This window comes from Clavelina lepadiformis, chromosome 5, assembly GCF_947623445.1.
Source record: "Clavelina lepadiformis chromosome 5, kaClaLepa1.1, whole genome shotgun sequence".
NCBI classification, from domain to species: Eukaryota; Metazoa; Chordata; class Ascidiacea; order Aplousobranchia; family Clavelinidae; genus Clavelina; species Clavelina lepadiformis.
The window spans coordinates 9741292-9756347 of NC_135244.1; the positions used below are offsets into that span (position 1 = coordinate 9741292).

Consider the following 15056-nt stretch of genomic DNA (forward strand, 5'->3'; position numbering starts at 1 on the left):
TTTTTGAATCTTCCGTAAGTTGAATTTTTACTGGATTGGGTTAATTTCACTGGATTGGTTAAATTTAACCTTGGGTTAAATCGTCTGTGGATTGAATCCTGGACGCCATACGTATATAAAGTACAGTACTTGGTTATATATAGGATGTTTATGGTTTACGCTGTCGCTATGTTGAAACCATAGATATGGTTGAAACCTCACTGCGGGATTCCCCTTTTACTTTTTCAGAATTCTGTGTATTTTTTGGTCTGTTGTCAGGTTGTAACCTTGTTGTAACTAAGCTATAGATATATTGCTATCGTCTTTTAGTTAAATTCCTCAATGACCTGCAGAGTTAAAAAATGTTATTTTTTTGTTTCCAGAAACTCTAAGGCTCTGGTTTTTATAGCCTAGGAATCCATAATTCTTACGCGAGGAAAGTTGCTTAATTCCTATAGGCGTACACTTTATGACTAATCACGTTATAGCCTATGATTTAAAATTTTAAAACAATTCACCGAAATGGGCTTATACAGTTTAAATGTGTTGGTAAGCAATACGATGAGATATCAAAGACTTTATTTTCAACAGTTTATTCCAGGTACTAGCTTACATCTAATTTTCATATGCCTAGAATTATCTTTACAGCACATTTACAGGACTACAGCACATTTATAGGCTAGGTCCTAGCCTATGTTGTGCCCCAGATTGGAAAGTTTGCTAAGTGTGCGGGGGATAGAAATTAATTGGGTATAAGATGGCTATTGTTTCATCTTAATTGCGCTGGGGATTTATAACCCAATGACTCGCATCACTCGTTGTGACTCGCATCAATACCTTTAATGTAATTAAACTATTTTGACATCACAGTATGTGTTGCGTTAGTTGATTAACTCTAAGATCATAACTGCCTGCAAATTTGTCATGCGACGTGAAATGGGAAAGACTTTGCGTGGTATCGGCAGTGCGCTGCACATGTAAATTGGCCTTGTATTTTAAGCAAAGTTTAAAATAATAGACTAGCAGTAAATATAATTGAATTACTATAATTACTCGCGCTGCAGACAATACACAAACTCTTATGCATTTCACGTTGCATGCTTTGCTAACCATCTATGCAGACATCATATCGAAAAGGTCCGGTGTGTAGGATTCAAACCGCTGTGAAATAAGAACTAGTCAACATATTTTTAATATTCTTTTTATCGTGTAAAAGAATTGACTTGCTACTTAACTGAGTAAGTTACAAATTGCTATCATCCAATGCTTCAAACGCTTACAATTTAAAAAAGAATCGAAGTGCGTTGGCAATTTCCATAGTTAAGTATAGGTAATCGAAAAAATCCTGCCACTCAGACAGTAACTTGAAATTGATCTAATATTTTCCTCCGCAACTAAACCCTATTTTTATAAACGGTGTCGATTTTAAGGCTGTTGGCCGTGCCACTTTAAAGAGATAAAACTGAGAATTTCACTGCACTTGCAATCTTAGTATGCGTATTTCTTGTCACATTTTCTTACACAATTTTATGATACGACTCCAGATAGACGCTAAAATTTAATGATTTGATTCGTGATACACTGATATGCCAGTGGCATAACGATATTTGCTCTTTCACCACGCATACATGACATACAGACATGTAATACAACTTTCCATACAGGTAGCTGGCCAAGTGTGCATCTATTCAATGTTCTCCAATACATATATAGGCTAATACATATAACTACAGATATGTCTAACACTCTATCAAAAAATCCTGTGGGCCGGATAAATTTTTATTGATTCTAATATAAGAATATTTCCTATATATAAACTTTGGCAATCATTATGGACAAATGAATGAAGCCAGCCTTACTCTTTTGTCACATTATTGATGATTCTAAGCATTTTTTGAAGTTTTTCTTTTGATATTTTTGCTTCTCTGATCGTGCAATTACATAGCGTTTTGTGTGATGCATTGTATGTCCAGCTTGCAGCTTCAATTTTGTAACATATCACAAATGCAAAGTCTACCCTGTGTAAAAGTATGTATTATAACACTCGAAGTAGAACATTGTTACTATTCGTTGAAGTGTGAGTTGTCCAACTCTCTGGATATTATGTAATTCCAATCGCTGCAGATGGCGACCCTGACCCATCAATTGATAAATTGGTTTGATTTAGACTTAGGCATATCAACATCATCAATCACTGTAAATGATGAATCATTTTAGTTAAATTTTGAGTACATTGCTTCCTAGACTATCCGTACCTGTATTGGTTTGTGATGTAATAATACAATAAAAAAAACATACTGGGAAGCTTTGTGCAGCTTTAGCTACGTAGTGTGTCTGATGTAGCCTATTATCATTAATGCAATATTGCACTTGCAGCTCATTGTTAAAAACTAAATCCTATCAGACTGTATTTAAAGTTTTTGAGATGGCTCTATATTCGAAAGGCAATGTGAAACGTAAAAGAACGGTTTATCTCTTAATTATAAAGAAATCAATTACCTTTTTTGTCGTATTTCTTCAAATTTCTAAAAACGTCCCAAGTAGACTGGATAATAATCGAGGAAGCACTGTATAACAAAGTATAATAACAGTGTTTATTACTGTTATGCCGATCTATTTTATCAAAGCCGATCTATTTGCGTCTGACTTAATTTTAGTCATATTGCCCAGTTTAATACACCCCTGTAACGCTCCTGAACTATGCCCACATGTTTTTTAGTCTTAATTGTTTGGTTATCATGTTCAATTACCTCGCTAAGGCAAGGAGGTTTTTGTTTATTTAATTGCATACAGGTGAAAATATGAAAGGCCAGATAAGGAGCATAATATACACAAAAATAATTAATAAATATGGCAGCCTTTACTACCTATTGGTGCGTTTTTGCTAAAAGAGAAAATTGGGCAAACTTAATCTGTTACCAGTAGATAACACTGGTCAACAGCCAATTTGCTTCTGAAACGAATGAGGTCAATCTTGGCTAATTTGGGGTCACTGATCTCGAATATCAACTTTAAATTTGTTGATTAGCTCTAGTTTTTGAGATATGGCACCATGCCAAAATGTGCTTTACTTGCTAACGCGGAAAGAAGTGTGCGTTTATCTGTTGTAGCTTGCATCTGCCAGATAGAGTTGGGCACTTAATATATTTGTTTGAAGGTAGATGACGTTTCTATTCATATTATTTTTATTTTGACGTATGTTTGAGTTGGGTGGTTTGCTTGCTTCATGTGTGTAGTCTGAACTGCTCTTTCTGCAGATGCCTCGTAAATGCATAAAAAATGCAGACAATTTCTACTAGATTTGTGGTTAAATAACTTTTTCTTCACAAAAGCGAAGTATAACGGCTGTGGTCAGGAAAGCAAACCTTGTATTCAACTTGTATTTTGGATGTAAAGTTGGTGATCAGGACAAGAGTTGGGCCCCTCACATATGCTGTAACTCCAGTGGTGCAAATCTTTGGCAATGGCTAAACGGAAAAAGAAAATGTATGCCCTTTGCTGTTCCAATGGTTTTGAGAGAACCTACTGACCACATTAGCGATTACTACCTTTGCACGACCCCCCCCCCCCCCCCCGGTTTGTAAAGGTTTGTCGAGAAAGAAGAAGCAAAGTATTCAATACACAAATATTCCATCAGCAATTCGTCCCGTACCGCATGGAGAATTACTTCCTGTTCCTGAGGTACCTAAAGAATTCACGTTACGTTGAAACACTATCTTCCAAAGAACCACACCTTATAACTCAAAATGAATTGCACGATCTTATCCGGGATTTGGAACTACCAAAAGTTAAATCAGAAATTTAGACTTCAGCTCTAGACTACAGCAATGGAATCTTCTGGCAGAATCATCATCTTCGAAGACGGTAAATTTGATCAAGTGTTATTTGACAAAGAGAAAATTGCATGGGAAGCGTTTAAGTTGCAGGCCACAAAATTCTTGGGGAACAAAAGAGCTGACAACTACACGGAATTGGTGTAAATCTCATTAAAGCATACAGATGCATGGAGTGCAATATGTCACTGAAGATACACTTTTTGGACTCGCACCTGGATCTTTCCACCAAACTGTGGAGATGTTAGTGATTAGTATGGTGAGCGATTTCACCAATGCATATCTTCAATGCAAAAGAGGTACCATGGAAAACAGAATCAATCAATGCTTGCTCACTTTTGCTGGATGATATCTAGGGATGCTCCATTAACCGTATACGAGTTACAGGCCAAAAGGAGAAGAACAGATAAAATAGATTAGAAATTTATATTTGGAAAGTGGCAGTTATTTGTTGCATATGCTATGCTGAAATATAAACACATGCAATTATTACACTGTTTGTAGATTGTTACTGTTGTGTTCAATAAAGTGCACCAAGGCTTGCCATCTTATAGATCAACATACAAAAATGAAAAAAAATTTTATCTTTTAAACTAGAGCTAATCAGCAATTTTAACCGACATTTTTGGATTCAGCGTCCAAAAATACATAAGAATCAATTGTTTTCTTAACAGAAGCAAAACATTTTTGAAAAATTGTTGACCAGTGTAATTGCACAGTCTTCAGTCAAGTTGGCTCACCCTGCTTCAAAGCAGGAGAAATGGATGCACCAATCCAAATGGTTTTCCAAGTTTGTTCAAATGAACTTTTTCCATGGTAATTAGACCAATCCAGTAACAGAAACATGTTGTGAAGGCACAGTCCTCAGGGTGATCGAGGTTTTGAGTAATTTTTGTTTTTTCGTTTAATCTATGATTACTGTGCACATTGTAAATTTCATCTTGTTGTAGATCAATATTTTAGTTAACACACTTTTTACTTACTTTCGATGTCAGTTTGTAATGGTTGCCCACTGCCTGGGTGCTATGGCATTTTCTTAAGATAATATACTTTAAAGTGGTATTTATCAAATTTAAATCTTTTTTTTATAATGTACAAATTAGCTTGATGTGATAAAAGTTTAATGTTGGAAATTGAAAAGTTTTATAATCAAATCATGATCGTATGTAAGCCCAAGCAGCAGATAGATGCAACACCTTTATAATTATACGAGTATATCACAAGTTCACGACTAGGTGTATCAACTATCAATGTTGTTCGGCCTTGAGAAAGACTGTGAAAGGACTTTTTTTGTTTTCTGTGTGTAGCTGTTGCACTTCAAGCATCTCAAAGGCAGATGTTACTTCAATCAAATGCGCGGGAAACTGTTTTAACGTCACATCAAAGATCAGCTTCATTTGCCAGAGACCTAGCAGCAGGAAAATTAAACATGGTATTGTATAAAGAAATAGGTTATTAAAGGGTAGTTATAAAACAATTTTTTATTAATGAAGTATTTACGATGGTGTTTTGCCATATGTACCGTATAACAAATTTGTGTAAGTCAATAATAATCAAATACTGTAAAGGCAAAAAATACTTTTTCTCTTAGTTTGAAGAAAGATTTAGTGAATGGGGATGTAGTAGTATTTTATCTCCTAACACACTGATATTTATATTGCTTGTGTAGAAATGGATTTGTCCGTATCCGACCTTAAAAACCGAAGATGACCTCAAAGAACTAAATCAGTTGTCGGACACTGTTGCAAAGTTTTTCTCAGAAAAAGTTGATTCAACAAAAATGGATCGTGAAGCAAATTTTGATCCTGCTGTTATTGAGGTACTTTTATTGCTTTTTGTAAATTAAATTGCTTCTTTTGCATTACAACACATTTGTGTGATGTTACTTATATTATTTTATACCTGATGTTTGTTTATAGTTAATGCAAGGCTCGTTGTATGCTTTTAGTAAAATTTTGTGACATTGTTGATTTGGGCATCAAATGACATTACACAACATGGTTTGTTTTTAGGGTTTGAAGGACATGGGACTGTTTGGTACACAAATTCCTGAAGAATATGGAGGTCTGGGCTTAAGCAATGTACAATATGCCAGGGTTTTAGAGGAGGTGTCAACTGATGGGGCTATTACTGTAATGTTAGCTGCCCACCAAGCCATTGGTTTGAAAGTACATTTATAGTCATGTTTTTAATGTTTGGTCTTGTCTTAAAATACTAGATAAAAACCATTTTCCATCATATAATAGCTGTCTTGCCACATGAGCCACTGCTTCTTGTTTTAAAAATAACATGCTTATTGAAGCAGTATTGCCCAAATGTTTGTCAATGGATATAAAGTTTTCATGATGTTCGAGAGGAATTAGAATAACTGTGTCCCATATTGTTCTAGGGCATATTGATTGCTGGCAACAAGGAGCAAAAAGAAAAGTATCTTCCTCGCCTTGCTACTGGTGAATGGATAGCGGCATTTTGTTTGACTGAGCCATCAAGTGGAAGCGATGCTGCATCTATACAGTAACATTTTGCTTCTGTAATTGCAAAACGAGTCAAGATTATTCTTGCTATTATAAAGTTTTTTATGACTGGATTCTAACAGTGCTTGTGTTTAAAGTGGATTTTTCTGATTACCTGATTTACTTCAATTAAGAACCAGGGCCACATTGAGTGAAGATGGTAAGACATGGTTGTTGAATGGAGAAAAAATTTGGATCACGAATGGCGGTTTTGCGGACATTATGACTGTGTTTGCCAAGACACAAGTAGAAGAAGCAAATGGAGAATTGAAAGATAAAGTAATTGAATATATCTTGATAATGGGGCATGCCCTATATTTTTAATGGAGATTGTCGCAACTATATTCCAAACCTAAAAACTGTAAAGTAAAAACAGGCCAGCCTCAATATGGATCGAAATATATACCCAAACATCGTAAACATACCATAATTTGTCAAACCTAGGTGGTTAAAGCCATTTTTGAATGGCTATATAGAAACATTAGAATCCAGAGGGACGATCTTCAAGTGTCAAAAAATTTTGATACTTTTTGGAGACAAACTTATAAATGGTAAAATGACCAAGTCTTTTTAGATTCCCAACTTGTTTTGATTGTATGTTGCTTTTGGGTTTGTGCCATTTGCTGGTGTAGGATTTGTTTAATTTTTAGGAATTACTTTATGTTGGAGGATGTTGTATAATGTAAACCATTGATCTAATTCGTATGAGTGTTTGGTTTTTGAAAATCCTTTTTTAGATTAGAAGATCTATAAATTTTTGAAAGAAAACGAACTTATTGTATTTGGAAAACTGTGTGATATTCTTTAATACCTTGAAAAGTGCATGAAAATTTTTGTTTTGGGAAAAATAATTTACTTTCATGTCATAATGTGAGGTAAAAAATGTTGAACAAGTCCCCAAAGTTATAACTGCAAGTTTCTACAAAACCTTTTTTCGTAGAAACTGGTGGACAGGCAACGTAAATCAAGATTTATATATCTAATATTTGGCAATTGTTTATGATTCTGAAATGGAAAAATAAAGCTGATCACAATTGACTAGGTTAAGTATGAAGTTTTTTGTGCTGATTTTGAAGTTAATTTGACTTTTGGAACCTTATCTCTTATCTTTAACGTTAAATAAATAACGTTACTGATTTATAAAGTACGAAAAGGCAGAAAAATAAGGTTGGTTTGTTTTGGTAACAACATTTAAAAGACTATTCAGAATAACGTTAAAAAGAATTTACATCTGTGAGGTTAGGTGATTATTTTGAATGTTACCAAGTGATTGAGAGGTTGCTTTGCTTTAAAGCTGATAATTTATTGTTGGTTTCTTATTTTTGCTTGCAGGTGACTGCTTTTATTGTTGAAAGGACTTTTGGTGGGGTTACCAGTGGAAATCCAGAGGATAAATTGGGAATTCGAGCTTCAAACAGTTGAGAATTTTTTTTTGAATACTACAACAAATTTAATACAGAGTTGTTTGCATAAATCTGAACTGTTGTTTTTAACCACTCAGTTAATTTATGAAACTTTTTTTGACTTCTAGCATGTTCTGTAAATTTTGAAAATACTCCTGTGCCAGCAGAAAATGTTTTGGGTGAAGTTGGTGGTGGTTTTAAAATAGCCATGAAAATCCTTAACAGTGGGAGGTTAGTGCTTTGTGGAAATGTAACTGAACATGTGCTAGATTGTGCCACTGTAGTTGTTATCAGTGTTCGCAAAAAGAGTTGCTGCTATAATCTAAAAAGCGTAGTCACTTCTATGTGTTATTTATCTATCCATTGTGCAATGTGCATGTATGTTCTGGCAGTTTTTTTACAAACTCCTTTATGTCTCGTGTTTACCATATCTGCAATATCATTTATAGTTTTGATTTATTGGTTTAACTTGCATGCCTTTGTACTATTTTGTATATTGTACATAATTCTGATTTCTATTGACGATAAGATTTAGCATGGGTAGCAGTGTTGCTGGACAGCTGAAGCGAATGCTTGCCACCGTCACTGAACATGCCACCACCAGAACTCAATTTGGACGGAAATTGTCTGAGTTTGGCATTATTCAAGACAAAATATTTGATATGACTTTGAAAATTTATGCAGCAGAAAGCATGGCTTACATGACTGCTGGTCAAATGGATATTTTAGATGAAAATGGAGATCCACCAGATTGTTCAATAGAAGCAGCAATGGTCAAAGTAAATAGAAAATTGGTTAAAATTGTGAAAACTCTTATATTGCATTCCTTAAAAGGTGCCTTACTCATGCACAATTACACCTACACTAAAATATTTCCTCTACCAGTATACAAGGGAAGGCAGTATAGAAATTGAACTTTTATGATAGTTTCAATATTTTAGAATGATTTAGGGAGGCTATTTTAGAAATATTTTTATCAAATAAATTTTAAAAATTCGACATGATTGAGCAGTTTCAATGGGATCCTAATACAGTATTGTGGTTTGGATTATTTCCGTGTTGAAATCAAGGTGTGGCATTAGCGTTTTCTTCATGAAGAACAATTGATGACAATAAACTGCTATTGCAGATATATAGTTCGGAAGCAGCATGGTCTTGTGGTAGCGAATGTTTGCAAATTCTTGGTGGTTTGGGATATATGAAAGACATGCCTTATGAAAGGATGCTCCGAGATGCAAGAATTCTTTTAATATTTGAGGTGATTGATTGATTTTCTTTGTTGACCTGAAAATAATTGTAATGAAATACTTTAGGTATTGCAGCTAGTGGCACTAATTAATTAAATTGTATGTACTGTTGTACACAGACCAGTTTACTGGTGCGTTTTCTTATTTTCGAATTTGAAAATCGATATGGAATTGCTTGTAAACGAGTCTGTTACATGGAAGAAGTGCTTTTGCTTAAAAAACTCATAACCATAAACAGATACATAGTAGAAAAAACAATAAGTGATGTCAGAAGCTTTATACGCTTATTTACTTTTGCACGGCAAAGATTTAGAATCATTAACAGAAACATTCACTCAGTCAATACCACACTTTTTCAAATTTGTAAATGTAGAAATATCTGAAGTTTCCATTTTATTCACAGTTTGACTTGATCATGAAATTTAAAAAATATTTACACAACACTCTACTATGTTGTTTTCTTGAAAGATTTCATGTCATTTTTTGTTTCCTTGGAATTGCACCCATGCAAAAGTAAATACTCACTTGATCAATTTTTAATTTCGATAATAAATCAATAAATCATAATCCGCCTTATTAGGTAATATTTAGAACTAAGCCGGTTAAAAAGAGTTACCATACAACATATGCCCTTGGGTGCAATACCGTTGTTACTGTTGTTTTTTTTATATTAATTTAATGCAACCAATGTAGAGGTATTGTTAAGGCGTTTGTTTTTGCAGGGTACCAATGAAATATTACGTTTGTATGTAGCTCTTTCCATGATGCAATATGCTGGAGCGAAATTGCAGCAGAGATTGAAGTACAGTACAACTGATAACCATACGCTAGTCCTAAGTTATTTTTTTAAGTGTTTCATTTTTCTCTTATAACTTTCCATAACCGTCTCCATTCATTCAAGATGGAAGTTTATATAATTGCATGAGTTTGAAAATGTTTCGCCCAATTCTTAACCTGATTCGCAGGCTGGCGAAACAAGGTGACGGGCGAGAAAGATGGACTGCGATTATGGACCTCTTCCGTGAATACATGCGCGTAGAAAGCTCTACAAAGTTTTTACCAAATCGGTCGTTTGGTCTAACTGCCCCCCACGCCACAAAAACCTGGCTGCACGACAGTATGGTGAACTCCGGGAAAATGATTGAAGCAAACGTTGACTCCTTTCGAAAACGAGTTTATTTAAATTTACGAAAATATGGAAAGGTTTGGCCAATATAATTCTCCCAACTGCAACTACGACATAGCACAGAACAACATTTTTTATACATATCATTGTTTCTATTGCAGAAAATACAAGATGAGCAATTAGTGCTGAAAACGTTTGCTGACATCGCAATAAACATATATGCAATGTCGGCAGTTCTGGGTCGCTGTAACAAAGCAAAGATTTTGTCGTTGAGAAATTGTGATCACGAAAAGTTGATTGCAACGGCTTTTATAAAGAAAACATATAAAGAAAATTTAGTATTACTGGAAAGCTTACTCGGTATGGACAACTTGCTATTGATTTTTATAATTATATGGGCAATTTGCATCTATCTAACTTATTTCTTGTAAAAACACAGTTCAGTTATTTTTTGTTGGCGTGACTTGCGTTATACCGTATGTATTGGACATTAATATGAAGTTAAAAGTAAACCCGTAGTTTTCTTGTAGATCCATATCCGTTTGATTGCAAAGAAGAGAGTAAGCGGGTTTGTGACGCAATCATGGAAGAAAGACGTTACCTTTGCAGTCACCCTCTTGAGGTCGTTCATCGTTATCAGGAACATCCCAAATATTTAGAGCATTTGGAACGGATTAAGCTTCTTCGAGAATGATTAGTTTTGTTTGCGCATTTGCTACTCGAGGATGAAAGCTCGGGTAGTTGAAGCTCTTAAGTTATGTATTTTTACACCCAGCGATATTTACGTTTTAATTGCTCTATTTTAGGAAACTGTTTGTGCAAAAAAATTCCGAACTACATTGTTCAACTTGGTCTCATTTTTAGCAAGTTTCGTAATTAGTGTGGCGCTTTGTCCCCCACCTTATCTTGGCAATCTTCAAATTTTTTATAAAATCAAATTCTTCGTGTCAATCTTGAATATTGACCAAATCAAATCCTAAAACGACTTGCTACGAAGTCTAGCATTTCGACGTTAAATGTTCCAGCAATAGACTATTTGAGCTCCCTGTTATTATAGGGCTATAGGCTATCTGCTTTGCCTCTAGAAATTCAAATCATTTGCTAGAAGAAATAAAAAAATTAGTAAGTTATTAGATTTTATTTCTGGAGTGCTGTAATTTCAAACAAAGTTAGGCTATGACGTACTACCACCACATGTACTTTTGCTGCCTTGCATCGCATGGCATGCTTCGTAACAATCGTTAAAGATAGCACAGTAAATACGATAAAATCAGCACATAAGCTCCTCTCGGTAGCAACCATCACTTCCAATATAAAACTGGCCTCTTGAGCAGTAATGCTCTCGTGTAAACAATTTGTCTAATACACAACACGCACAAATGAACCACACTGGGAAAGAAATTGAGAGAAATAAAAGAGCAAAAATATGTTAATGTCTTATCCTGTCATGGTTTTCTTTTTATTTTAGTTACAACTCTATAATCACAAGCTGGGCATGTTACCTCAATTGGTTTGCTACCGAGCCATGAAAATGAGCTTCTACGCCGCCTAAAGCAAGTATTTGGAAAGGTGGCAATAATTTCACCCCTTGTGACATTTGAAAAATTCGACGGCTTATTTCTAAATTCATGCGACATGGAGCTCTCCCTGTCAGCTGGCAACTGTCTTGGCACATTCAGAATCTCCTGTATTAATCGATGTTTCGCTTCCATATTTTCTGTCACCCATCTAGGCCTACCTTTCGCCGCCTCTTCATAGGAAGGAGGCAGGGCACTACTCTCATCTTCAGTTTGAGAATATGCCGGTGGATCACAATCATTCATCATAAACATTTGCTTTTAATAGCAGTAGGCTACTCTCTTTCTCTCTGGAGAAATAATACATTTACATTTGAATAAGCACAAAAATGTCGACGTTATGTTATTTTGTTACTTCTTTGCAGAGTCGTAATGATTCGAGTCACTTTTTGCAAAGAGTTGATTTTAGTTATGTCCCTTCTCAGACAATATATTAAAAGACCTAACTTGACTGGAGTCAATATTTGAAAAGACTCGACTTGATTTAAATTGAGGTAAAATGATTTTGCTCACCTTTTGTCCAAACCATTAAGGTTTAACATAAAATAGAGTTTGTTTGTCTTCGAACGCATTTGGGGTCGCAAAACGAAGCAAACATTCAAACATTTTAAACGTTTCTTTTGACAGAAGCGGTGTTTTTGCTTTTTGTATGGCTTGGCTTAAGATATCAGATGACTTGATTTGACTTGAGTCTTGTATGCGAAATGACTCGACTTGACTCGAATCACTTCTTTCGAAAGACTCGACTTGAGTCTTAAACGATAAATGACTTGACTTGGTTCCAACTCTGCTTTTTAACCTTCTTTTTGTTGCTGTATACGAAATTCACCTTAAACATCCACCTTTCATGCTTATTTTGCATCATGCGAAAAGCTGATTTATATTGAATGCTCTGATGTTGATTTATTATCGCAGGCCTATATGTGCTTTAGTTATAGCTGCAGGCGTTAAAAAGTTGATTCATGAAATCATTTTGTGTGTTCTTTCCAAAGATGGCGCCCACTGTCTACAAATTGAAACCTTTGCCATTGCTGACAATTTAGAGTTAAAGTTTCAGCTATGCAGTAACCTGTTGCTTGACGACATTAGCTGTCTGTATTGAGTTACGATGTTTCCACCCTAAAGTTTCATACGTTAAATACTGTATCATCTTCTGCTGCCTGTCATCCAAAAAATATAGATATATGTTGTTGTTTCTATGTATTGTCTAGTGATCTAGTCAAAACCTGACGCAAGTGCCGACAAATTATAAACATAAGCTGTACACAAGGTACATCCAACCTTATCACTTTTCCACTTTTCTTTCCAATATCCCATCTTTTTTACAAACTTGCTTTACAGAATAAGTTATTAAATATTTGGCACGGAACCGTTTATATAGACACGAATCTTTCAGATGGCATTGCCTTTTACCTGATAGTTAATTAGTTAAAATTTTATGTTTAAAAATGAGGTAGACGGAAAGCGACCTCAACTGATCTAACTGAACTGTGGTGACTTACAATTAAATCTCTTTTATCAGAATAACTGCGCTTAGCTCTCCGCAGATATACCTGTGCTTCTTCAGGAAAAAATTTTGATGACAAACAGCATATCATATAAGCTCAGTATCATTTTTATCGTTTTTCTTCGGTTTGTTAAAATAAATGTAAAGTTAAATTCCCTGGCAAATACACAACACGAATATCGTTACCGGAACACGCACGTACAACTTTATAACCGGTTTATACCATTTGCAATATGGTATGGTGATTGTAATAATATTACAATCGCCATAATGGTGACACAGTTTATGTGATTTTTGTTCTGAGATAATCGCATCATATTAGTGTTTCGTTGTTGGAAATCAAAGCAAATCTTGTTTGAACATTTTGAAAAACGTGTTTTATGTGGACTGTTTTGTGCGTAAATTTATGATCTTCGAACAACATCCAACCAAAAATGGATGGGAAGCTGATCAAAATGCTGCGTAATACGGTATAGTTTGCATCCGCATGAACTCAAGAGTTTATACCATTTCCAATTACAATCAAAATCGAATTGTTATGTTTCGGAACTGAAAACGAGTCTGTGTTATAAGAACTTAACGAAATGATTGTCAACATCAATATATTATTATTGTTATTGCATCTATATGTTATCTCGTCAGAGTCAACGTTTACTGGTTACAGCATGCTTGACTTACTCAGTATAAACGCATAAGACCAAAGACCGGAGGCGACATGCGAGGTATGGTTTTGAAACCAATTGAATTTGTTATTTACGACGTAAGGATTTGAACGAAAAATTTCAATCAACTTTATTTTTCAATATTTTATTTCAAGAATTGAATTTCATACAAAAACACGACTTACTATCAATATATCACAGGTTTGGAACGTATTCAATGTTTACTAAATACAACATACACAACATAACGCAACATTGATCAGCATGCAAGGTCTACCTTATGTAATCACCTTCATTTCCAACATAAAATTTGCAACTTGAACAATAATGCTCATGAGTGTAAAGCTCATCCAATACACACGGTGCACAAATAATCCATAATGGAAAAGTAATAAAAAGCAATAGAATGACCAGCCAACAAAACATTTTTCCCAGTTTTGGTATTTTTTGAACGTTAGTAATAACTCTGTGATTACAGGCTGGACAGGTAACCACAACTGGATTGTTATCAAGCCATGAAAGTGAATTTCTCCGTGGTCTAAAGCAAGTGTTTGAAACTGAGGCGACAACTTCTTGGCTTCTGGCGTTTGCAAAAGCTGGTGGATTGTTAGTGTATTGACACGTCATAGACCTCTCTTGGTAAGTTGGCAACTGTGCTGGAACAATCGCGATCTCCTGCCTTAATCGGCGTTGTGCGTCCATGTTTTCTATCACCCATCTGTCCCCCATCGCCTCCTCATAAGAAGGAAGATGATCTCTTGGTCTTCTCTCACCTTCACTTTTGCAATAAGCTGGTGGACCACAATTATTCATGCTATAAAGGTATGTGACTATATTAGCCGTTACTATATACTTTTCTCTGTAGAAACAATTTTACGTAATGTATATAGTTTTTATGATAAAAGTACTGTATGTAATGTATTAAAATAAAAATTATGTCATTCGCATGCTTAAAACCCGCTTCTAGCAAATACACCTCGACTATACGCCTGTTACATTTGATAATTCTTACCGCTTGATGTAGAAATTCTGTCATAGCTATACGCTTATTTATATTTAAATCTTCTACACCTTTCTTCGAACCTTATTCATAGATAACTTGATGTTAAATGCTTGGATATAGCATAACCTACTGATAGTATGTAGTTTCTTTAAGCCGCAGGCGTTAATAGCTAATCTTTTACAAAACAACTGCATACGACTATAAGC

General features: G+C 34.9%; 2 protein-coding genes across 3 annotated transcripts; one reads left to right on the forward strand and one right to left on the reverse strand.

Moving 5' to 3' along the window:
• Nucleotides 1-363: 363 nt before the first annotated feature.
• Nucleotides 364-10948, forward strand: LOC143459927 (complex I assembly factor ACAD9, mitochondrial-like). Its single transcript, XM_076957250.1, has 14 exons — nucleotides 364-580; nucleotides 5120-5244; nucleotides 5482-5631; nucleotides 5825-5980; nucleotides 6202-6326; nucleotides 6460-6604; nucleotides 7658-7742; nucleotides 7857-7959; nucleotides 8258-8507; nucleotides 8858-8986; nucleotides 9698-9777; nucleotides 9941-10178; nucleotides 10263-10461; nucleotides 10632-10948. Exons 1-14 carry the CDS (start codon nucleotides 502-504, stop codon nucleotides 10793-10795), a joined length of 2028 nt encoding a protein of 675 aa, XP_076813365.1. The 5' UTR covers nucleotides 364-501; the 3' UTR covers nucleotides 10796-10948.
• On the reverse strand, nucleotides 8895-12533 carry LOC143459928 (uncharacterized). 2 transcript variants are annotated; one of them, XR_013117803.1, is made up of 2 exons: nucleotides 12192-12533; nucleotides 8895-9012 (listed from the first exon to the last, which is right to left on the reverse strand). XR_013117803.1 is itself a non-coding variant. In XM_076957251.1 (2 exons), exon 2 carries the CDS (start codon nucleotides 11931-11933, stop codon nucleotides 11547-11549), a length of 387 nt encoding a protein of 128 aa, XP_076813366.1. In that variant the 5' UTR covers nucleotides 11934-11968; nucleotides 12192-12533; the 3' UTR covers nucleotides 11395-11546. The 2 variants fall into 2 exon arrangements, 1 of the variants encoding a protein (XP_076813366.1); XM_076957251.1 differs by lacking the exon at nucleotides 8895-9012 and adding an exon at nucleotides 11395-11968.
• Nucleotides 12534-15056: the final 2523 nt, after the last annotated feature.